Raw genomic sequence first — 25,337 nt, forward strand, 5'->3', positions numbered from 1 at the left:
ATGCCACATCACAGCTGTCCAGATGTTTCAGACTGTGCTCCTCACATCTACTAATGGTCAGATCCTCATAAAACACAAGAGGGGATCGTTTTGTACTGTTGCAGTTTGGTGTGAAACGATACGTTACGACACTCCTACTTCACTTCCATGAACAAATACATTCTATGATGAGCATTATTACTCACGACTATAGAAGCGATCACCACAGTAACTTTTGGACTGTAACCCAGTGGGGTGGGGTGGGGGGGGGGATGTGTTGACACCGTGTTCCATCTACTAACTCTCTGGAGATTACTCAAAAACAAAGTGTGGATGAGTCGGCTCCTCAAATCTGGGCACATCAGCTAAAAGCTAGCTGCAGCACACATGGACAAACACCAGAGCCATTTAATCTCCTCCGAAAGCCAAAACGGAGCAAAGGATCAGGTGAAGTACATGGTTGGGGAAAATCCAATCCAACAAGCATGTGAAGGGTAAACAACGAAACAAACAAAAGAAATAGAACAAGGCACAAAATTGTCTGTAAAATAATTGAACTGTACAGAATAGGCGCCAGCAATCCAGGAACGGTCCGGATAGGAGACACGGCAACACCTCCTCTTACCACTTGGCCACGTCAGTCTTACTTTCCACTGTTTTCCTTTCTTCCTTCCCCCTCTTTAACTCTTGCCCCCCGCCCCCTCCTCCCCCAACACACACACACACACACACACACACACACACACACACACCCACCCCCTCGCCGTCCCGTAACCAATCAGAGTTAGACATAATGCTCCTACAGCACCACCAACACCACCACCACCAGCAGCGTCTCCACCCGCCTCTCCTGGCCTGTCCAGTTTAGATATAATACTCCTTCTTCTCGTCTGTGTTGTTGTGTCCCCCCTCCGCGTTGATGATGGCCGTATCTGCATCGGCTGCGTCGTCCGCCCCTTTGGCTTCATGTGTGAAGTAAGTTCCTGCGAACAGAGTGCAGACAAATTAGCCTCAGACCCGCTCCCGTCGTGCACTTCAATCCCATTACACTTCACCGGTTGTAAAAAGCACTCAAACTCGTAAGATGTGTTCTTGAACGAGTATGATTGAATGGCTGGTGCTTTACCTTTGTGTCTGGCGAAGTATCGACCAAGAACAATGAGTGCACAGAGGATGGCAAACATCACCACGGCAACCACTCCTCCGATGACAGCATGGTCAATTTTTTGCGGTGCCCCATCGCCGGCTCTGGAGTCTAAAAACAGGACAATAACTGTAAATAATTTCATGATCAGCAAACCTTCTCAGCCAGTAACAAAGCTAATGTCGTTTCACTGACTGCACTGGAAGTTTTGGCCATTAAATTATTAGCCTGCCAAAATAAACAAATTGGTTTGTTTTGTCTCAAAGCATTTTAGCATGACCTTCCCACAGAGTGGAAACTCCTGAAAAGGCTGTGTAGAAAAATGCCATCTTATTTTGTTTACCAATAAAAATGAGATGATACCACGGCACAAGTTGGTCCTTTGAGGATGGGAAATGGTTCACAATGTGCCACTAAACAGCCCACAAATTGGCAACAAACTATTTAGTTCTTACTTCCTGACAAATCCTGTAAGCCACTGCCAGTAATTCAACTTGATAATAACCAAAAATGAGGCTTTTTATTCTCTACAATGTTGAATTTGTCCTCACTAATTTCCCTCCCAGCTTTATATGCAGTTTTATCATCCCACTGTCCATGAAACCATTCAAATTCAAATGAATCCAAATTAACCAAATCCTTTCACATTATACAGGTTGAACATTTTTAAATTTGCTTGCTTGCTGAGAGTTAAATGAGAAAGTCAAAACCACTCTTGTGACTGTACGAGGTGTGATCAAAGAGTTCAGAGAGAGACGGATATAAAGCCATACGGAATCGAAACTAGAACAAAAACAACACATCAAATGATGAAACTGAGAAACTGAATTGTTTTATTAAAGATATATGCTCCATTTTGAATTTGATGCCAGCAAATCTCTACACGAGGGATAAGGCTGAAAATCAATATTGGATGGCCGTGATCTTCGGGCCGCAGGCGTCACTGCTTCAGAAACACGACTCTGTAGTTAAAATCACTGCATGGGCTCAGAAACGCCTCCGAAAACCATCGTCTGTGAACACAGTTCCTCACTGTATCGGATCCAGAACCGCCGCCGCCTTCTGGGGACCCGAGCTCATTTGAGATGGACTGAGGTGAAGTGGAAAACTGTCCTGTGGTCTTAACAAATCAAAATTTGAGATTGTTTTTGGAAATCATGGGCGTGGTGTTCTCTGGACTAAAGTGGGAAAACGAGGCCAAACCTGCATTCTGCACGTATTCCAACAGCATGGATCTGCTGGAGAAGAGTCGGAGCGCCAAACTGGCCTCCTGCAGTCCAGACCTGTCACCCATTGAAAACATTTGGTGTGTCATGAAACAAAAAATACGACAAAGAAGACCCCGAACTGTAGCTGATATCCTGTATCAGGCAAGAATGGGAGAACGTTTCACTTTAAAAACTCCTGCAAATGGTCTCATCATTTCTCAAACGTGTTGGAAAAAGAAGAGTTAATGCAATTTAATGTCCACATTTTTTAAACTTCATCAAATTCAAAATGAGCATATATTTTTCATAAACAAAATAAAAATTCTCAGTTTAAACATTTAATGTGTTGTCTTTAGGACATTTTCAATTAAATATGAGTTTACATAATTTGCAAATCATTTCATTCTTTTTTTTAATTTAGTGTCCAGACTTTTTGTTTGTAGTTGTATTGATCTTTTCATCCAAGAGACATGCATATACTTGCCAAAATGATGAAATATTCCTTGAATATACAGTATTATCTACTGCCTGAACATGTTGAAATACAGGCAGATGTCTCTCTCAAGTTATAAAGTGTACATTTGTGGCGTAATACTGTCGAACCCAGCTCGTTACAAGAGCATTCCTAGCTTATATGGCTGCCCGAACCCCTTGAGAGAGCTCGGGTTGAAAAATGTTTGAAGACGGTTATTTCACCATGAAACAGTAGACACCGTCTGCAATTTCAGCAAGACTTCACACGCTGTAAAATACAGTGTGATTTAAGAGGCCATTTCTGGAAGTTATAGAGCTCAATCATCAGAAATTGACTCAGGTCTGGAGATAAATTGGCGCCTGGTGTCCCCATGCAGAGAAATACGTGGCTGCCTCAGGTGTCAGAGAGTATCACTGTCTCGCACTTGGCCAGATTTATCCGTGCACCACAGAAGAACAAGGCAAAATCTGAAGCCTTTAAATTCCCAGTCTCAGAATAGTTCAGAGGCATTTATCAATAGTCTATATCTGTGCACATTCGGACTGATGGAGGAGTGGCGGGTGAGGGAACGGCTGCACTGTTCTTTGCTGCATGAGAGAGCAGCTCAATTTTCCATCAATCTCACTAGTCATGCCCTGAACTTGAATGATTTTGATAGAAGACCAGTGGAGAGTGCAGGATTTCTCAACACTGTGAGGCGTAATAAGTCGACTTGAGGGCTCCGAGACGAGTGACACGGTCGCATCTCAACCAGCACCCAATCAACACCCTTTTTTAACTTTCATTCGCTCTGCACGAGGACATCTCTGATATGGAGCTACAATAAAACTTAATTAATGAAAACGTTTTTTTGTTTCAGTTGAGCGCTCTCTTAAAATGGACCCGCCGCCGCTGCCGCCGCTGCCGCCGCCGTGCATCAGCGGAGCGGGGAGCGGGTTTTGTTTACTGTGTCGGGGATGTCAGACAGCGCAGCTCATTCCCCGAGGAGAGGGACCGGCCCATGCTCCATGCTAATGAACATGCACCCACTAAATGGCCTGTGCGCAGTCCTGTCGCTTCTCCCCCTCCCTCCTTGCCTCCCTCCCTCCCTCCCGCCCACCACACCTTCCCTTCCTCCACACCTTCCTGGCCTCACCTTGCTCCCCGGCTGTCTTCCGTCTGACACACCCACAGGAAAACACGCAGGGTCTTGCCTGCCTCTGCACACCGAGGGAGAGTTTTATTTACCGGGTGGAAAAATTCGCGCCAGAAACTAAAAAAAAAAAAAAAATTACAAAAAAAAAATCCCATAACGCCTACAGTATCAGCTGTTCAGGTTAGGTGCATTTTAGTGTTGCCTACATTAAGTACACTTCCAAACACTGGTTTTCCGTTTATCGGCTCTGTATGTACGACAGCTGGTCTCAAATTCAATATACAGGCAATAAATATGTCTCGTTCGTGCTCCTCTTCATTCGTTTCGTGGCGTGGAAACAGTCTGCAACATACTGACAGGAGATTGTGAGATGTGTAATGTAATGCAATGCAACACAGAGGTCTAAAGTGTATTGCAATATGGTTTCAAACATGAAGGTGAGCCGTGTGCTCCACTTCTACAAACATACTTAATGTCTCACATTTTAATATCGTGCGGTGAAAAGATGATGCTGGTTGCATAATGGGAAATGTAGCCTGCAGTGTTTTCAGAGCTTTACTTATATTGTGGTCTAAAAGTCATCATAAACTGTCCGCTCTCCCCTCACCCTCAACGCTCGAGGCCGATATCCGCCCACCTCCGAGTCTGCCTCTGTCAGAGGATTCTTCTCGACCCGGACTAATGCGGCATTTTCGAGGCTGACGCTGAGATTAAAGTGTAAATGTTCTGCACTTCTACAGCGCTTTATCACCATAGCAGGCTCAAAGCGCTTTGCGTTCACACAGCAGTGTTGGCCGTGGGGAGCAACTTGAGGGTTCAGTGTCTCGTCCAACAACACTTCAAGCGTGTGGATTAGGGATTGAACTGCAAACTTTATGATTAGTGGGCAATCTGCTCTACCAGCTGAGCCACCGCCACCCGTATCGGGGAGTTAAAACATTCCCGATATCTTTTTGTGTTATTGTTATTCTTTCCATACATACTGTATGTACAGGATGTATAGATACACATCTTTACTAGGAGATATTTAAAAATACAATTCTAGGAATTCAATAAAATGTACGTGTTTAACAAAACAAGATGTCTTATTGTAACCTAATCTCTAAAAGGCTTCATTTGCATATTAAAATCACGCAAAGTTTTTTACGTCAGAGAATGCCCCTTTACCCGCGACCTAATTTTTATTTTTGAGTGTTTTGGCACCGTTTTTACTGCCCTATATTTTGCAGGTCTGTTATTAATAACTGTAAGTCTGTCATTGAAACCCTTTTAAGATATATAATGGAGGCAGGATATTTTCAGTTCCCTGAATCGAAACAGAGAATTGAATAATTACAAGTACCTAAAAAAAAAAAAACACAAACAGAACAATTTTTAAAATACTCCTTGTGTCTATTTTCTGTGTTATGTTAACTGAAAAAAAAAAGTTTTCGTATTTAGCGATACCAGTATACCTCTGCAAATATCAACTTGCTGATATTTCCCTTCCAGCTCTCGATCTTGAGGGACTTGCTAAATTGTTTGGTTTCTCTCTATAATGTTGTGAGGTCTCGACCTTATTATGTAGTGTGCCCTTAGATGACCTACTGTATGTTGTGATTTGCCATTATAATAGACTTGAAAACAGGCTGTGCTACATCATTTCTGCGATGGAAATAAAGGTCATATGATAACGATTTAAAGGTTTCTGTAGCGATCACCAAATTCAGTTTAAGACTTAAAAAAATAAAAATAAATAAAAAGATATCATATAGAGCAATTTAATTTCCTCATTCCATCCAACTCTATAACACTATATGACAATAATTTAATTAATAGAGCATGGACCAAGATAAGCCACAGACCATGAATGGCTGGATTAACCAATTAAAAGTGATGAATTCATACAAAAGTTCATTCTTTTCAAATTATGCGAGTTACTCACTAAAAAAAACACTCCATAAGGAAGGACTGAACAGCCTTATGTGAACACAATTCTCTGGAACAGTAATTTAACAGCATACATACACATTTTTATAACATCACAACCTTTTGTAAAAGCCTTTTTTTAATTAAATTTGTGACGTTGACACCTACAGATGTCTCCATGAGGACGCCCCCAACAGCCGGATGAATGCTTCAGAGAACAACAGTAAGTGGACCGTCTTTTTCTGAATGGTAATCAGACTGCATTTTCTACTGTAGTGATCGTATGCAGAGTGTGTTACACATTGTATTCACCCATTCACACGCATGCCCGACATCAGGCAGCATTGTGGTTTAGTGTCTCGCTTTGTTGTGGAAAAACTGCTCAATGCTGAGAACTAAAAGGAAAGCATTCAACACTTGCAGGTCATTGAAAAGTTAATTATATGTTATCATACAGCGAAATAAGGAGACACTCGTCGTCTTCAAACCACCTCGAAGCTTAAGATAGAAAAGCTCTGGCCTTTATAGTATACAGTCACCAAAAAGCATCATTTGATATAATTCGTGACCTTATCCAAAATCATGTTTCGCACACAAACGCGCGTTTGTTTCACAATGAATTGACGTAATGCAGTCCTAGCCCCCGTACTCTAACCTCAACCATCACAATGCAATGCCTAACCTTAACCTTAACCTGACCCTGATCCTGACCTACACCGAAACCTAAACCTAATCTAACCCTAAAACCAAGTTTTAACCCTCAAATAGCAGGCTGTACCTCTGGGTTGGTGTGTATTCAGTTTTTCTTTGGCACTGGGATATAAAAACATGTTCAGACACACACACACACACACACACACACACACACACTAACCTTAAACTGGACTTGGAATCACGCAAGGTCAAGCTTAAAACAAAGAGACATCCAAAGCTCTTGGAGATACATGAATATGAATAGACGATTAACATATGAATAATGATAAACGGGTGAATTTACTTTCACATGCACACACACACTTTGCCAAGTGGACACGAGGAATCGAACTGCACGAGCGGACGGTCCACCCACAAATCGACAATCGACGGCTCGCTTCAGTCGCCAGAGGAAGTGAGTTTGATGTTGGATGTGCAGAACATACAACGACCCTCGACTTAAAGCTTTAGCGTGAAGCTAAACGCGTGCTTCTCGTTGGCTTTGTTGGAGGCGAGGGGGTTTCGAAGTTTAATGGTATTTGTTGAGCTAAAGTTCACGGCCGGAGTGAGCCTCTTTCTTTCTGTGTGCAGCGGGGGATAATCAAATAGTAGTTTTTGCTTGAAATGCTCCAGAAGTACTGATCTTTGGCCTCGACAAGAAGAAAGAACTTCTGCCTGAAGTGTCTCATTGTCATTTTGATCATTTGTCCCTCCTCCTTTGTCCTTCAGAACTCGAACACATGCAGGATCAAGAGTGCGATATATATATATATATATATATATATATATAAAAGACTAGAAGGTGCTTGGATTAGAAAAAACAAACCTCAGAATGACAGACAGCGTTATAACAGGAGCCCTTGTGGCCTTTCACTTTAATTAAGTAGAATTTGATTATGTGTGTAATGTGGCTGGTGTCCATACCGCCGGCACAGCTCCGCTCACAACTCGATCGGGGACTGTTGACATGCCCACACCGGAGCCCTGACAGGATGTTCACAGCCGCAGGGATTTATGGGGGAATAAAGAGGATTTGCAACTGATGCCTGTGACTGCGCGACGGTGAAATCTGCTCCCCTGAACTCCCGGTGCCACATGCTTTACAGTCGCACCTTTCAATCTCTCTGCTGGAATGACTAATTGCCGCTCTGGTCAGCAACAGAGCATCCTATTAGACCGTCACCGTGGAGATCAGACCTGCGAGCTTGTCACCAGGCTGATTACATGGAGACATGATTTCAGATTTCCCGTCTCTTTTTTTTTTTTTTGTATAAAGTCTTCACATAATGAGGTGTAGAACCCCCCCCCCCCCCCCACACACACACACAAACAAACACAAATGCATTATAATTTATAGGTGTAATTACATGGGTATAATTGGAACAATGACTCTCTTCCATGGACACAGAAAAACCTCTGCTTGCAGTGAATGGACCCTCACAGCAACCAATTCCTTTACAGTGGCAGGATAATGCAGCATTTAAAACGCTAACATCCGTGGCTTCCTGCATTTGTTGCCGTTAGAAAAGGAAACGTAATGAAATTCACGTACGCGGGGCAATCTCCACCAAATCATTTCCTTGTTCTGCTGTTGTAGCTGACTGTCAACGGAGCACAACATCGTCCACGGCTGAATTCCAATGCCGCTGCTCGCCCGCTAAATAGATTCCCAGAGTCCTTTCTATTGTATTATTCAAAAATATGATTTAAAAATTTACAAATACAACATTTAAAAGTGGAGCAAATGAATGGAAATTGTCACGGTGAACTTGAACTCCCTGATGGCAGATTATTGTGTCTTTTTGAGATTGGCAAAAAATTCTGCACACAAAAGAGAGAAGCGCCCATCTAAACCTCGGCCTTCCCCTGAAAAGTGCTTCCCCCCTCCCTCCCCCCCTGGGAGATCAATGCAACAGAGAAGGATGGCAACAGGAAAAAACATTTGCTCTCTTTTAAAAGCAACGTGCCACAAAAGTACTCTTTATCAGCTGAAAATTAGGAACACAGTGTGAGCTCACAGCCACATAAAACAAACCTTAAGTTGCTAAGAAAAGCTCTCAATGATTTATCACTGCTCCACGGAAGAAAAAAAAAGATATTACAGCTGTGAAATACTCTTCAGGGTGGGCCAGCATTACTGACCCATTTCCCTGGAGACCAATTAAAATGTACCATTACAATATTTTCTTTCTTTAACAAGTGTTTTAAGGAATGAAACAAAAAAACTGCATATCAGAAAAAAAACAATCCCGACCATGAATCAAAGTAAACACACGTGAGAAAAATAAAACAAATAAGCATTTCTAAGTGCTTTTTAATTTTCTTTACCAATGACATACTTCAAAGGGAATTTGATCCATAGTTAAAGCAGTGTTTAATGACTAATTGTCTTGAATACTAAATGCAGTCTTTGTTCCAGTCAATAGTGTACAAGGACTAAAACAGAAAGTAAACGGCGTTGAGAACCTGCCAACACCTAAAGTCTATCAACACTGGGTGGGAACAATGAACAAAACACATCTGAAAAGCTGCCTTAGACACATTCCTAAAATACCACCTGTCACCAAGTCACGATTCTCTCACCAGGAAAAAAACAAACATCTCATGTGTTGTGCCAAAACGAAGACATGCCAATAACCCTGAATGTATTCTGTGCATCTCATGATTAAATCGTAAAGATCTTAAGAAAAAAAAAAAAAAGAAAAAAAAAAAAAAAAAAAGGAGAATCCCTGACAGTATAGCCGAGCAAGCAATAAAAAAAAAAAACCCCAAAAACCCCCCCCCGATATCGTAAGAAGTACTATCAGGCCCAAAGGGTGCAGTCCAGAGGCCGGACTCTGGCCTTGTGCTCGGTGTAATGTTTGCTTGCAAAGCTCTTATTGTCACTTAATTTACAGCTTTGTGCTGTCTGCAAACCAGAAGGCTGTCGACGTCAGAAATTCCCCTTTAACTCATCACACCAAACAGCTGTTTAGTCTCTGCGTTAAAAAGAGTTTTAACGGAACACACACACACACACACACACACACACACACTCTCAAAAGACCAAACAGGATTAACTAATTCCCCTTAAACTGGTGTTTTACATGAAAAAGGAAGTAGAACAAAAAATAGAAATACATGCACACCTCTGTATTGTCACCCTACTTAAAATGCTAAATATTTCTAGATGTCTTTATTCCATTATTATTTTTTTCTAACCCAAAACCCAAGGAAGTGTGTTCCTCCCATTTATAACTCTTACTGGTGCTGGGCCCAAATGTTTATTCAGAGTGCCTAAGAAGAATCAACATAAAACAAATATGCTGACTGTAGCTTGTGCGCGTGTGTGTATAAGACGGTGAGGCTGGCGGCCGAAACACCGGAGCAGGATATGAAGTTAGCAGTCCAGCTGTGTGAGCGTAGCCGTGTGCAGCGTGTGTCTATAGGGGTCTCCAACCCGTCGCTCGCGAGCTACCAGTAGCTCGTTACTTGTTTCCAAGTAGCTCCCTGAAGGTTTGAACGATATGTTTTTTGTTTTTTTTTCCATTTTACCATGTTTTAATTATTTACTTTTTGACTTGTCCAAGTCAATATCGACATGATAGCAGAAAAAGAAACGACTGCTCATATATTAGATGAATACAATATTTTTGGCTGTGTCTGTCACTGAGTTAATGAGAGAATAAAGTTGCACCGCTGGTTGGCTGAATTTTGCCACTTTTCAAATTAGAAGCATACAGGAAAAAAAACAACTGCAAATGCTGTTGAATTTAAGCTGCAGGGACACAAATTGTGTGCGTTGAGTATCAGTTTGTTATTGTTCACATAAAAGAAGCTGATGCAACTGGTTTGGGTGGAGCTCAGCTATGTGAATAGTTAAGCCTTTCTTAAGGTGGGCTGACCTTTTTTAAGGTGGACCAGTTGATGTCATGTTTATTAAAACTTGTCAAACTCCTGTCAAGTTAGCTTGAGATGTCAACCACCCCCCTCCCTCAAACCACCCCTCTCCCCCTGACTGACGATGTTCTTCATTCTTTCTAAACTTCTCTCAGTATTTTGATTTCAGGCAAATCATTTATCATATTGACATTTTTAAATTTCTCTCCACCGAGATATTATTGAGTTTATTTTGACTTTGCTGTTGTAAACATTACTGTTGCTGATGTTAAAACAATATTTTTTTCATAGTTAAAATTTAAATCTTTCTATTCCTGTTCCAAATCGATTCATTTAATAAAATTGTGATTTAATAAAAATAATGTTTTTTTTTGTAATGGAAAAAAAATAAAAAATACCACCAGTGTTACTGATAAAACAACCGGACTGATAAGAGTATGGGTAAATGAAAATATAATTTTACCTACACTCTACACTGACTATGGGAGGATGGGAAAATTGCAGTTTCAAATCCTTTTATTATAAACTTTATTGTTCCAATGTTTTGTAGCTTTGGGAAAATTGCAGTTTAATAACATTGCATTTTTCTAATGAATATTGTCATAAAAGATTGTGAAAATGCATCGTTTTTATTCAAATAACTGCCCACCGCTACCACGGCACCTATGCTTTCCTGAAACTCGGGAAAAACTCTGTACCGTCTGAAAGCATTGATTTCATCCGTCGGTGTGATCCAACAACCTCCGGCAGGAAGGACGGGCAGCCTGCGTGTATCTGAAGTATTAAGCGGCTCAGATAAATGCATCAACATTGTTTATCAGCTCGGATCTTAAGTGCTATTTCCAGAGAGACTTGAGTACGAACTTGAACCCGGAACTATAAAGGCGAGGGGCGACATCAACCCCCTCACCGCCCGCGTCCATCCTTCGCCTTTCTGTGCGGAGTTTGCATGTTCTCCCTGTGCTTGCGTGGGTTCTCTCCGGGTTCTCCGGCTTCCTCCCATCATCCAAAAACATGCACCTCAGGTCAGGTTACCTGGCGCCGCGCTAGTGGCAGCCTGCTGCAGCAGCTCCCCCCTGAGAGACCCCCTGCTGTAGTGAAGAAATTTCACCTCGGGGATTAATAAAGTGTATAAAATCAAATCAAAAATCAAATCAAATTAAGATTTAGGTCCCACTTAAAACAACAATTTGGCTCAGACGGTGGAGTTGCAGCAAACATGGGCCGTTTCCAATCAAGTCTACGACCGCATTCATTGTCGCCCGTCTTTCGCCTGGTTCCTCTCGACATGTTGGGAGAGGGGGATGGGGTTTGGAGGGGGAGGTGGGCTTACTAGAGGCTTAGCCAGGATATGATGTCCCTGCCTTGGATCATCTGTGAGCATCTGACGAGCTGGAGCATTATCGCCAAAGACTCCCTTTATTCCCTCTGAGCTGGAGATTCTGGATGAATTCTCCCCTCTGCCACAAAGGAAACACGACCACGAACACAGAACCAGTGGGGCGGTTGTATTTCTTTCTGCAGCGCTGTAACCATCTGCTCTGCTCCATTAGTGAATCATTTGTCAGCGGACCGCTACGTGCTCCTGTGCCCGGCGCGACATGCCCGGATCAAGTGTTTGGACCGCTGAGAGAGGAGGTCGCAGATGTCTCGATACAACATGTCATCTCAAAGCTTCTAGTTTTACTGTAAATAGTCATTAAAAACACTGGAAGAGAAACTAGGTCTAAAACTCATGAAAGAGATGCTCCTCTGAAACAGTGACTCATCCCTCCCTAGAGGTCCACAGTCACACTCGCGCACTCAAACACTCCTCTCCGCATCTCTTAAGACATTGAAAGACCTGACAACGTGAACTCCTGTGAAACTTAACCAACATGAAAGAGCCGAGACGACAAACAACTCTTGAGTTTCTGAGCTTCATCGTGGCGCTTACTCCCCCACTGCACTAAACAACATGTAGGCCGGCAGCTGATGGAAACATCACCGAGGAGAAAATATAGGAAGTGATCGTATAGTGTGTCATAACTGTCTGCAAAATTCTCCGGAAGCTTTTAGATTTCACAGACAAATTATGTTTAAAGGTAGATTACGTGATCCACGTGGAGAAAAGAGGAACTTAAACTACAAAGTATTGATCAGGTGGCGACCCACTTATTGTTTTTTGTGAACTGTGGTTTTGAGGCATCAAGTCTGGGATGTTGGCCGTCACCGTTTTGGTAATTTGGAGCCCGAAGTGAGCATATTTTGACGAGCTGGGGAGGAGAGAGGGGTGGATCTGACCAGACACGCCGTTTGAAGCCTGATATCTAATCAATGCTGGAAATATTTTCAGAAGGACCACCAGAGCACTGATCAGGAGTGAAGTAGTTGGGAAAACTTTATTGGCTTAGTATGAGAGAAGTTGATGCTTTTCGAATGGGAATCTATTGGAGCCCTATGTTTTTTTAGAGCCAGCCCCTAGTGGGTCTCAGTGATATTACACTTTATGGCACTTGGCTTCACTTTTCAGATGCGCAGACTACGTGCAATTCGGTACACTGTTTATGACATTGATTTATGGTCATTTGTTTATTTTATTAGCTTCCCATTTGGTGCGTCCTCAAAAATGGCTGCCACTTTGAACACTAATTCAATGTTAAAAGTACAAACCTAAAACAAAAAATGTATTAAACAAAGCCAACTGATCTCCGTGCAAAACGGCCATAAATAATGTTAATAAATAGGTAAAATTGCAGCTCAATAACAGATCAATATATCGGCTAATAATTACAAATACATGACTGGCTACAATAAGTTATGAAGACGTATATTAACCTATCCTCCCCAGTTACTCGGGATGTGCAATTTACGAGCGCTTTTATTTCTAATGTGTAAAAACTTCAACAAATAAACTCAGACTCTTCAACTGAGATGTGATGATAAATAAGATGTACGCAGCAAAAAAAAAAAAAAAAAAAATCACTGCTATTACCTTTTTAATACATCAGGATCACCAGTTTGTTCAGCGGCCTGTCGTTACAACAGAAAGTCACCACTGGTGGTGTCAGTCGCCATGCCAACCCACACCGTGTTTATAATGGACGAGTTCGAAAATTGTGCTGTATGCTTCCTTGTTGGCGAGAGGAAAATGCTATAGTGTGCTGTTATGCTGATTAAGGTAGTGCAAAGCAATCTACTGCGAGCCAGCTTAGCGTTGCTCCTGTGACAGGGTATTTAGAAGAGTAGTGAACTGCAAGGAAGCTCAATTACATCCTCCCAGCATGTCCTGCATAAATCACAGCAAATCCTCTTTCAAGCCTGTCTTTCGGAAATTACCGGAATGTTACAGCAGAAAACACAGAGACGGCTGCATCAGTGCAACTCGGAGGAGAGAGGAGCTCAGGAGAAAACTGCAGGGTAATGCGCAGCGCTGCAAAGCAACTTCCTGTTTGACTGTGACACGCCCAGAGAGAGCGAGGAGAGCGAGTCAGAGTTTCTGAAATGAGGCCGCAGCAATGCAGCGAGATCTCTAGCGTACAGTCCTGCGGATACTTAGAAAAAAAAAAAAAGCAGGTTTGAAGAGGAAATTACAAACATGAGAAAAAAACATGCAGGGGGGGGGGAAGGAGCCGTGAGATATACAGTGGAGATCTCTCTAAAACCACCTGATTTTTAATGAAAAGATTCATAATGTCAGGGCTGGGCAGTATATCCACCTTTTTAAGGTATATCAATATATTTTCAAATGAGATATAGGATGAGACAATAATGTTTATAAATCGATCTGTAAAGCCGTGCCATTTACGTCTGACACGCTCTGTGCAGCTCTGGGGAGCTGGTTGATGGTGAACCGTGGGCCTCTCTTTTAAGGCGACGCTTCCCTCGGACGGTAAACCAGCCACTCTCGCTTCCCGGCTGCAGAAGGGGACGAAAGTGCCAAAAAAAAAAAATTGCAGTTTCTCTTTTGGCCACTTGAGGCTGAGTCTGAAAGCAGGTCAATCCCAATAGACACCCCACGTTAAAATGAGCAACCTTACAGCAGAAATGTGTTCACAGCCTTGTACGAAAATCCTTTTGGGTTGACGAGCTTATTCCCCCATTAATTAATACAACTCTCCCATTTAAATCATATTAAAGCTACAAAATACACATAATTAAGGATGGGACTGCTTTGAGTGAACGGCGGGTACTGTTACAGTTGGTTCAACACTTTCAAGTCTTATACAAGTCTCATGCTGTTTTCCAAATGGCGTACTTGCGTACTAAAACTCACTGTTTTGAGTTCAGAAATGCATTCACACTTACAAGCATATAAACATGTGGTGTGCCACAAGTCCCTGGATGATGCACTCAAAATGGTCCAAAAATGTTGTGTTAACACATTGGGCCATTTTTCACCCTCAACGGTCGCCATCTTGGAGTCGTAGCGGAAAGGGGCGGGACCGCCGACGTAAAGAATTTTCAAATGAAGCCGTCCGAGAAAGCTGCAGCCGTTGTAGGACATGGAACAAAAGTGTTTATTGTTACTAAGTACCACCATACTGTTGTTGGATTGAAGCCATCGATGTGTGTTTATTGAGTTGAACAGAGGGCACGAAAACACGTTCATTTCTGGGTAAAACAATTAAAGCTGCAGATACGCTGGGCGGGGGATGTCGTCACATGCTTCGGTTACTTCCCGTCAGTGCGGAATGGTACTGTGGAGTTTGAAACAACAATAGCCCTGTTGAATGTCAAGTATTACACAAGTAAGAGTGCTAACGTTTAGGAGCATTATTTGTTATTGTACGAAGACCCTCCTCTGTGCTGGTTTCAGCAACCAGGCTTCATTCGGCCCCACCTCGGCTCCACCTCGGCTCCACCTCTTTGCCTACTTTTCGATTAGCCGGCAGTTCGGCCGAACCGGGCCGTGCCGAGGTGGCGGCGGTCAGCGCCACACCCACAACGAGCTTCAAAACCAGTCTCCAGAAAACCAACGAGCAACTTAATTATTTTTAAATCCAGTCTATGGCGGAGCCGCGCCTCCATCACGGTAATTAGACAGCATTTATTACACGTGCAGCTAAGGCAGATAAATGAACTAAGCATAAGACACTACAAGCAGCAGAGTGTGAGGTAGAGAGAGAGAGCGGTGTCGCCAATTGCTAAGCTAATGCTGAAATTATCTAGCGGATCTAAATAGCTTGTAGACAACTGCGGGATCAGCGAGAAAGTCGCTACAAGAGGACGAGAGCTTGAGCAGGGTTAACTGCCGTAAAGCCGGTAATTAGCTGTTGTCATGAAGACTAGAGAAAATGTACTCTGGTGAGGGAACGCCAACAACGCCGCTAATAACGCCGGCGAATGGAAATCTAACATGCTGCGTGTCACTTTGTTGTTGATGGTGAAAACAACCGGAGGAGCATTCTCAGAGAAAGATCTGCTTTTCTTTAATGTAGGATATTTGGTTTTACATCATCTTTTATTTTGTATATTTTGCAGCTGTTTATTTTTCAAACAGGAAAGAAACCCAGCATTTGCATTTTATTTTGTTTGTTTCAAAGTGCTTGTGACATCTCTCGTGACTTGCAAAGGAACATTTAACCGACACTCTGAGATGTATAGTGTGTATCCCCATTTAGCCTTAAAAATACTGAGGCATGATTTGTGATATCTTAATGCAGCAATACCACTACAAACCCAGGTGTTTTAATTGAATGAACGCTGCCTGAAAGCTGCCACGTGAAACTGTCAAAGCAGTCTCACTTATTTATTTTATTGCCACTTCAGATTTTCATGACCATATGATTTTCAAAGTGGTCATGACAAAAGAGTCAAAATTGCCATACCTCTGAAGCAGCTATTAATAAACTCATCTATTCTTTAAGGATAGTTTTTGTATTGAAATGTCACATTCTGGCATATCCAAAATGTCAACTCCCAAGGTTGCCACACCGTCTGTCTAGCCTTACCGATGCTTTTGAAATAATAGATTTTTTTTTTTTTTTTTTGTAATGGTTAATATGAAAATGAACTTTTGCAACAGAGGTAAATCAAAGAGTAAAATAGGGCATAAAAGAAGCCAAAGGTTGCTGTGTGAAAAACACTGCAAATGAACTGCCTTTCACTCAGTTCGTATGTCTTTGAGAAAATAGTTATTGATGTTTTTTTTTTGTTTTTTTTTTTGGCCTCGCAAAGACGAAATGTGACTGGCATTTGTGGAGATGTAAAGGGCATTATAATATGATGGATGGGCCGGCCGCGATATCGCTGCAGATGCTGATAAGATAGCGGAGCAGCAAAGCAGAGTCTCTGCCTTTTTTCGGATCAAACATGTGACGGGAAAAAGGCTGTGACAGGTGTCTCTGACAGCCCTGCGCTGTCGCTCCTCATTGTCACCTTCCAGCAGCGCTATCTGATTGGAACTGGCCCGTCTCTCTTACCTGTACAAGCCCTTGTAATTTCTCAGCTCGAAGGCCCAATCACACGTACATGCAAGCTCACACACTCGCATGCACACGCATGATTGCTGAGAGGGAGAGCAGTGGGGGCATACAGTACCTTGCGTGTTGACTGGGTTGGTGGTGGGTGTGGGCATAGTAGTGGGAGCATCTAGATGAAAAGAGTAAAAAATAAATAAATAAAGAACATGTATAAGAAATAAATACAAGAGTAAAGAAAGAGACAAAAGTCATAGAAAGTGAGAGGCTGTACTATAAAAATCATAACCTGCACGTGTTGAGGCCGCTGTGCGAGTTCAGCCCACGCTAGTAGCTTGAATTTGTCAAATCAAGTGAGTGTCTTTCAAAATTAAAGTGCTTGTAAATAGCTTGTGAGCTTAATTAATAGTTAATTAAAGTAAATATACTTATCATCCACTGCAGCTCAGCACGGCAACACTGTCCAGGAAACAAAATAAGGAAATGTGGTGCTAGTAAAACTAGATACCCACTTCATTTTTACTGAGGGTGCTTTGATACTGATCCTGTTTCATCCGGACCTTTTCATTTTAGTCTGAACCAAAATAGCAGAGGTGAAAGTTGCTTCGGACCACAGTCCGGACCAAAGGACACAAATGCGATGCCACCGAAAGAGGTGGTCTTGGTCGGGAATCAGGATCAAACTAAAACCGTGGTTCAGTTCATCTGCAGTGTAAAAACACGTTTTGAATGGTTTGAATTATCTGACTAACACGATGTTGAGGGAGGTTATCATCATCCATTAAATAATAGATGTAAAAGAACTGGAACTACAAAAAAACTAAAACTTAAACAATTTCTCCTAATTTCTCAATAATAATAATAATAATATTAATAATAATAATAATAATAATATAGTGACACCAAAATGAATTTGTTCATTCATTTTTATCCATTCAAACGGAACACGCTACCGGCCATGTCGACAACATGCCAACGTCGGACGAATGCCAGTCAACAAAGCGATCAGTGTGAAGTACGGGGACGAAATTGCAATGCAAAAGCCAAACCAACCAGATCTAATTTATATAAGGCAACAAACACATGAACATGAAAATGTGAACCTATTTCTCTAGCAATGTGGGTGCACTCAGCTGAAAGCTAATATCAGCAAGCTCACATGCTCACAGGGTCAATGCTATCATGCTGATCTTTAACGGGTATCATTTTTGTCTTACTTTAGCTTGCTACTGTGCTAGCATTTTCTAATTTGCACTGATCACGCAGTAACAGCTGAAACTGATATGAATGTCAGTTTTTCAGTTGTTCGGTCACGAACCAAAGTCAAGGACAAAAGGAAGACTTGCCCGAGTGGTAAAATGTTAAAATAATTATAATGATTAAAGTTTCATTGATGTCCATTCAATAGTTTTTTTTATATTTTACTAAAAATCCAAGTCGCTATGTCACAGTGACACTACAGGACGTATTGACCAGGGGTCATGGATGTTTGTAACAGATTTTAAGTCGATCCATTGAGTAAACATTGAGATATTTTCATGAAAACTGGCCGACTAGTGGAAGTTTAAAAAAAAAAAGCCATTGGGATCCTTCTTCTGCTAACCACGAATGCCTGAATCAGATTTTATGGCACTGCATCAAGTAGTTGTTATCGCATTTTACAAAAAAAAATTCCCTCATGATGGTGCCACCGGACAAATCAAGGAATCACTAAAGTATTTTGCATATTTCATCTGGAGATCATGAATGACTACCAAATTGCCCATTTCCCAAACCCATTCAGTAGTTGCTGACATATTTAAGTTCAAACCAAAAATCTAAACATCATGGTGGCGCTACATGACAGGTGACAGAATTACCAAACTGTTCAACATGCATCATGTTAGGATCATGGAGGTTTATACCAAATTTCATCCTGTTGTTGTTGAGATATTTCAGTCGGGACCAAAGTCATAGACCAGCATACCAACTCTGCTATTCATTGTCATCCCACTGTCATGGCTGAAAATACAAAGGAGAAAAAAAAAGGTTCCATAATTTTTCATTATGGTGTGCTATTGTGTTTCCTATTTTTGAGGAATTTTCTAATTAAAAATGAATGATAGTGCGTGCCAATCATAAAAAGGTATTGCTATTTTCCACATTGACAATAATTAAGTCAAACTGCAAATTAAACCACCCTGGTGGTCTCATGCTGCAGCACAGCAGAGCCACCGGCAGCGTCCTCCGCCCCGCGCTGCACTGGTTAGGCCTGTCGCTAACCCCTAAACCGAATAATCAGAAAGACAAAATGGAGGGCAATTCAGGTATGCAATAGTACCGAGGAGGGCAGAAAGCTTCCTCATCAGGGGGATATATCCCAGGCGATGGTGCAGGGAGAAGATAGCACGACCCCTTGCTGTGGGAGAGACGCAGCGGGGGAAATTGGCTGGCTGTCTCCATGCTTTTACTGTCTGAACTCCATCAAAAGGCAGCAGTGGGGAACCACACACTCCCAAACAAATGATAAAACATAAAGGACAGCATGATGTTGCCGCCGGGGATGGAGTGTATGGCAGAGGTGGCGCTGATGGCGGTAGGGGGGTATCGGGAAGAGATTCTCCTCCGACAGTATTTGAAGAAGGGGGTGGGATAGATTTCTTTCCCTGTGACCGAAGGCAGTATGATAGCAGAAATGTCAGTGTCTGGAAGGGGGAAATTGGCCATTCAGGGATGAGGGGCTTCACAAAGGCTGGGATAGGATGTGGCACATATAATATCGAGATGAACAAGAATTCTCCGTGGGCAATTTCCAGGCTGGATGACTCTGGGCTCAGCATTATGAGGGCTGAAATATGAGTGTATTTGCAGGGGCCATATTTTCAGGGAGCATTTGTATCAGTGAGGAATTTGATGAGAAAATTTAACCATAAAGTGAAACAATGTAGGAGAAATTGTTTATCTGTGCCTGCTTAAACCTGCTCACCAGCACTACAGGAAGGAAGCTATTTTCCTTGTCTCTTTTTGTCCGTTTGTTTCTTGCTTAAAAGTTGTGCTATCCTTCAAAATCAAAGCAAGGCGTTGGCAAAAGAGGTTGTTACGATTCAATCTAATGAATTCCTATTGTGAAAAAATATAAGCTGAAGTGTTGAAAATTGCTTCGCACTATGTTGCGTGTTTGATAAAGTCGTTGTGTTTCACAAGGACACAGTTTTCAGACAGCCTTAAGTCCTGTCTGCTCATTTTATGTCAAAACCCAGATAAACCCCAAATTTTAAGTGGCTTGTGAATCTTAGACTTTCTGTCCGTGAAAGATTTATAGGTCACAAAGTCAACTGCGGGCTGAAGTCAAGGTGGCAAAGGGAGTGTTGTTGCTGTTGTTTTGTTTCAATATGTGTGAGGTAGGCCCTGTTCATACCTGGCATTAAAATTTGCCCACTTGTGAACGGATCTCACTTTTCTGGTCTATATGCAACTGAACACGTACATCACGGAAATGTACAAATAAATAAGCGCGTGAACACGTATAAAAACATGGAGAAAGAGGAATCGAGCAGGAGGAAGTTAACAAAATGAGACATTTTTGCTCACTCGGCCTTCATTTTAACCTATTGAATGTATTTCACATTTCTGTATTTCCATACACGTGAATTTGTAATTGACAACGCGAACCGTCAGGCTCAGCCTGATGAGGCTCATATTATTTCATTATTCCAGCGGGTTTGAGAGGGTTGGAGCCTGTGCTGCGGTGGATAAAGAACTGTGTGAGCTATTAAATAAAAAAAAAAAAAAAAAAAACAAAGCCCAAAGGTGGATTTAGTGAATTTACAATTTGTCTGTGCAGTTCAGCTGCACTCGTCATAATCACACAGGATATGTTTTATTTCTATTGAGTATTCAGAGGACATCAGTTGAGTAGGTGGTCCTTTACTGTGGCCCAAGACACATTCGTGTTCACACGGCTGAAAGAATGTTGCCAGTTCTGAGAAGAATGGATCTCAATGTGTCCTCAGTTTGTCAACCTGTACCCAGAGCGGTCCACTTGTGGTCGGCTCACCCAGAACACGGGTAGATGCCGGGTCTGAACGGGATCTTATAGCACCAGGTCGCCTCTGAGAAAGCAAGTTCTTTCTCTGGCCAATTCTCTCCCACACCGCACACCAGCTGGAGGGCACAATTCACAGCCTATTGCAGACACTCTCTTGTGGTGAAAAGAATGACAAGCCTCTTTCTCAGCCTTTCGACCGGCCACATACGTATCGCATGGTACCACAATAGGACTCGATTTGAGAGGGATTTACATTGGCCTCGCACCTGTCCGGGCTGTCGCGCAGTGAGAGGTCATTAGTCTTTTTGAAATAGGAACAGCCCAAGGACCAGCACTGGTAGAAGGGTGGCAGCATGAAAGAACGAAAAAGAGAACTGATGGGCAATTCAGCTTGGCTCTATCAATAAGTCTGCCAAGCAAATATTTAACAAAAGCAAAACTATTTCTCATTAAAATAAAACTATTTGCAGCATGCCCTTAGTTAAACAAAGGGCTTCCTTTGACAGGTGTGTGGTGGCTTTAACAGCAGCCCACAAATTGCAAAACAAAACAGCAAAAATGCCAGATAAGAGAGAAAAATGCAAATCTTGTCAAGACTAAAGTTAGCAGACTGCAAGAGGCGGGGGAGGTGGGGGGGCATTGATGGACGGCTCGGGTTGTGCATTGCTGCTGAAAAACGACACGCATAAATAGCGCAAGGTTATCATGGTAGGACCCATCTGTGTTGGCAAAACACACTAATTAAGCTCCTGTAGCAAGCATGATTAGTTTGGGACAACACAATCGCTCATGGATCACAACATGATTTTGTCTGGCATTAAATCCTCCAGAAAAGAGGAGTGGGAGTCGCGGATATAATTATATGCAGTTTGAGCACCTTTTTACCAATCTCCCGTGTCTCATTAAAGAGAGCCGGAGTCATAGAGCTTCCAACACTCACACACCAGAGAAATAGTGTTTAATGGAAATTGGTAAAGTGTGTGGATAGGAAGTTACTAATTGAAGAAGTCCCGAACATGGATACTATAGTTTTTTTTTTAGTCTGGACCGGAGAAGATCTGCTTTCAGTCGTTCAAGTGGTGTGGGTGCATGAAATGATACATGAATTTAACAGCGGTAGACACACATCATGCACGAGTTCTCAAATGCCCGCAGGCAATTTAGTGAAAACTTCTGAACCATTAGAATATTATATTACTACTTTAAAGACCTGTGTAAAAGAAAAAAAAAAAGAAAAAAAAAATGCTTTCCCCTCTTGGTTCTGAGAGGATTTACTCAAAGACAGAGCAGGAAATCTTAGATTCAGAGGAGTCTTTATACAGCAATTAGAAATTTAGTCGTGTTGGCTTGAATGTCTGCCTTGAGTGAGCTATTTGCCGGCATATGCTGTCCTTTTGTTTGGGAGTGATCATTATGGGCCCATTGGGAACAAGCAGATGTCATCATCTGCCTGGCAGAGCGCGATGATGAATAACCATAGGGCGGTAGAGTTATGAGAGTCACAGGAAACCTACGTCACAGTGACAAAGTCCCACATGTCAGCTGGTGAAGTGAACTCCTAATTTCTCTTTAACATCAGCCAACCTATAGAAATGCTGAACACCAGACATAAGATGACAAGAAAAAAAAAATCTGGTTATGTTCCCCTAAGTGTGTACTTAATTTAGGTTATTGAATGCAACTGAAAACATTTCAGCAATGACAAACTGTAGTACCAGAGCTTTTTCTGAAAGCCTTATACCTCGGAGATTGGGATTTGTTGAGGTCCTGCTGTGTTCAAAGCCCACTTTATAAGACATTCTTACATCCCCACATGGTTATTCTTCCTGCAGATTCAAACCATCAATAACACACAATAAACTATTTAGGAGGCAGTAAATTCATAACTTTTCAAGGTTTCCAGGTGTAGAAATTCAGTCCGAGGTCACTACATTAGCCCCGCACCTACAACGCTCGCTGTTTTTCTTCAATTCTTCCTGCCAAAATATTTTTTTGTATTTATTTGCTGCCTCCAGACCTCGTCCCTCCATTAAAATCCTGTTCACTGTTTGCCCTACGATTGGTGAGACGGTGTTGATGTGAAAACCATTACGAAGGCATTTCATTTCACAATATTCTGCAGCTGCCATAAACATTTGCTAACCATCCAGACGATACTACAAACAATTACATTACTGGTTTTTGACACACGGTTCATGGCTGTCAACATGACCTAAGCAAGCTCACCGACTAATAAGCAAAACAAAATCACCAGTTTGAAACCTGCAATTGTTTCTCGCACAAAAAACACAAAAGCCCTTTCATAACAACAGCCTTTAGCGCGACCCCCTGAACCTCTTCTCGTCTGATGCTGCTGCTTTCCGCTCCTTAGATTTAAATACGAGTCTTTGTTCTGGAGGCCGAATCAAAAATCTGCATTGATTGAATCAGATATAATTACATGCTTTGTACCGCAGAATAAAGCACCATGTTTTGTAAGTTTTACACATTTCAGACCATTTCATTTTAAAAACATTTGCCCATTGTTGTGTGACTCCTCACAACAATACCAACAAAAAAAAATACTTAGACTGGTTCGATAAAACGTTTTCTGGAGAACAGGAGTCGCCAAACTTTTGACTAAATGAAACGGCAACGTAACATTTACTCACATATCTGAGCTCCACCAGACCGCCTAAATAAGCTTCTTTTATGGGAACAATAAGAAATGAATACTCAACACACATTTAAACAGCCTCAAGCAGGAGCTGCTGGTTGGAAACCCTTGCTGTAGAACAATATGGAAATATCATGAAATCAAAAAGCTATTTTCTGTCTAAATCAAGCCCCTTAGATTGGATGCAAAACATATACTGAAATAGAAGTATTGTAACTAATTAATCAATATGATTGTCTGGCTTGTGGTATTGCTGTGTGTCTTTCTTGAGAACAGCTGGGGGGGACAGCGGTCGTTTGACTAAAGATTATTACATTTTCATTGAATTTTGGACTTCAGCAGGCAGCTTTAGGGCTGTGCATGATTAGTATTTTGGTTCTTTATCAATTCTCGTACTTCTTAGAATATTTATATTTTTAATATGACAGAAAATAGTTTTTACGACGGCAATAGATATGTTTGCATCAGAAAAGTCACTATAATATCTCTGACAATGAAAGTAGTGAACGAAGTTTAGACAGAATGAAGAACAGCCATCGGTAATGATGATCGGTCAGCGGTCCGTCCTCTGTCCCCCTGCTCTGCTGCAGGTAGACGGAGGACGGCTGTTTAGGAGGACAGCAGACAGAGTTGGACCGGTTTTAATAAACGTCATAAACTAATGTGAACTCGGCAGCCTAATATTTCTCTGTTGTCCGTTTAGTAGGCGTCATACTGTGCTCCAGTGTCTGGTCACTGTCTCTCACACACACACACACACACACACACACACAGAGAGAGAGAGAGAGTCTGATTCAGATGGTTCAGTCCAATTACAGGAAGTTGTGGCAGGCTACTCTCAATCATTAAACAAGAGAAGAAGAAAAAGGGCCAGAAGTAAAAACAAGCCATATAACCTGACGAGCAGAAGAGACAAAGTATTTCATTGTAATTTGGTCTGAAGAAGAAATAAAAATGTATTTTAATTTGCCAAAACGTGCGGGTAGTAATCATAATTATTCCGACGGCCGTCAGACTCTTCAACACCACCCTAAAATAAACGATCATTTCATTTCATAGCACCTGAAACTTTCCATTCATCCTAAACTGTATTTATGTATTTTATTTTATTTGTTTTTGTGTGTATAGTCTGTGTTTGTGTTTATTCATTGCTCTTATGTTTTTCTAAAATAATTATTTTTATCTCTTATTTTATGTGTATTTATAAAAAAAAAAAAAAGTATATTGTGTGCACCTTTTTTGTGTTTCTATGCTGCAGTGACGACTAAATTTCCCCTCTGTGGGATTAACAAAGTCTAAATCTAATCTAATCATTACAATAATAGTGGACAATCTGTAAATAGATTTTTCTCTTTTAAATCAGAAGAGGCAACCGGCTGAATTGACAACACGGTGATGCCAGACGCACGTCAGTCATTGAACCCATCGTGTTTGGAGACGCAGCCCAGATCGCTGATGACGACGGTGCGAAGGTACGTCATGCTTGTTTTTTTTGTTTTTTTTTTAAGGTTTATGGTACGACTGTGCCCTAAGTTGCCTATTGGCAGTATCGGCAGGTTTCAAACCAGCAGTGATGTCACACAATCTTGTCGAATGTTGAAGTGAAGTTATCATGAGTCAATCACAGTTTCGACGGGAGGAGACTTTTATGTTCTGAGCTTGAGTTCATGCATCTTGGATTTACCATGCTTTAAAAAAAACAACAACACAGATATCTATATCTACATATATAAGTCAATAACCAAAACTCCACTAAGAAATATTGTTATTCCAAACATTGATATTTGTCCAACACAAAGCTTTACAAGCTTCCTGCACGAGGTTTACACTTT

The 25,337-nt window shown here is 41.7% G+C and overlaps 1 protein-coding gene across 3 annotated transcripts in view; it reads right to left on the reverse strand.

Moving 5' to 3' along the window:
- Nucleotides 1-704: 704 nt before the first annotated feature.
- The window catches only part of cadm1b (cell adhesion molecule 1b), a 161,332-nt gene continuing 136,699 nt past the window's right edge, over nucleotides 705-25,337 (reverse strand). The window contains exons 9-11 of one of the 3 annotated variants that reach the window (XM_069148362.1): nucleotides 16,944-16,994; nucleotides 1,106-1,234; nucleotides 706-962 (exon numbers count right to left, since the gene is read on the reverse strand). In XM_069148362.1, coding sequence (XP_069004463.1) covers nucleotides 844-962; nucleotides 1,106-1,234; nucleotides 16,944-16,994 — 299 coding nt within the window. In that variant the 3' untranslated portion in view covers nucleotides 706-843. Of the gene's footprint in view, nucleotides 963-1,105; nucleotides 1,235-14,722; nucleotides 15,101-16,943; nucleotides 16,995-25,337 lie in introns of those variants that run through there. The other 2 variants (XM_069148363.1, XM_069148364.1) reach the window with 2 other exon arrangements.

The sequence above is a fragment of the Embiotoca jacksoni genome, unplaced genomic scaffold (assembly GCF_022577435.1).
Source record: "Embiotoca jacksoni isolate LCO1_2020_lvr unplaced genomic scaffold, fEmbJac1.0.p SCAF_14, whole genome shotgun sequence".
Taxonomy (NCBI): Eukaryota; Metazoa; Chordata; class Actinopteri; family Embiotocidae; genus Embiotoca; species Embiotoca jacksoni.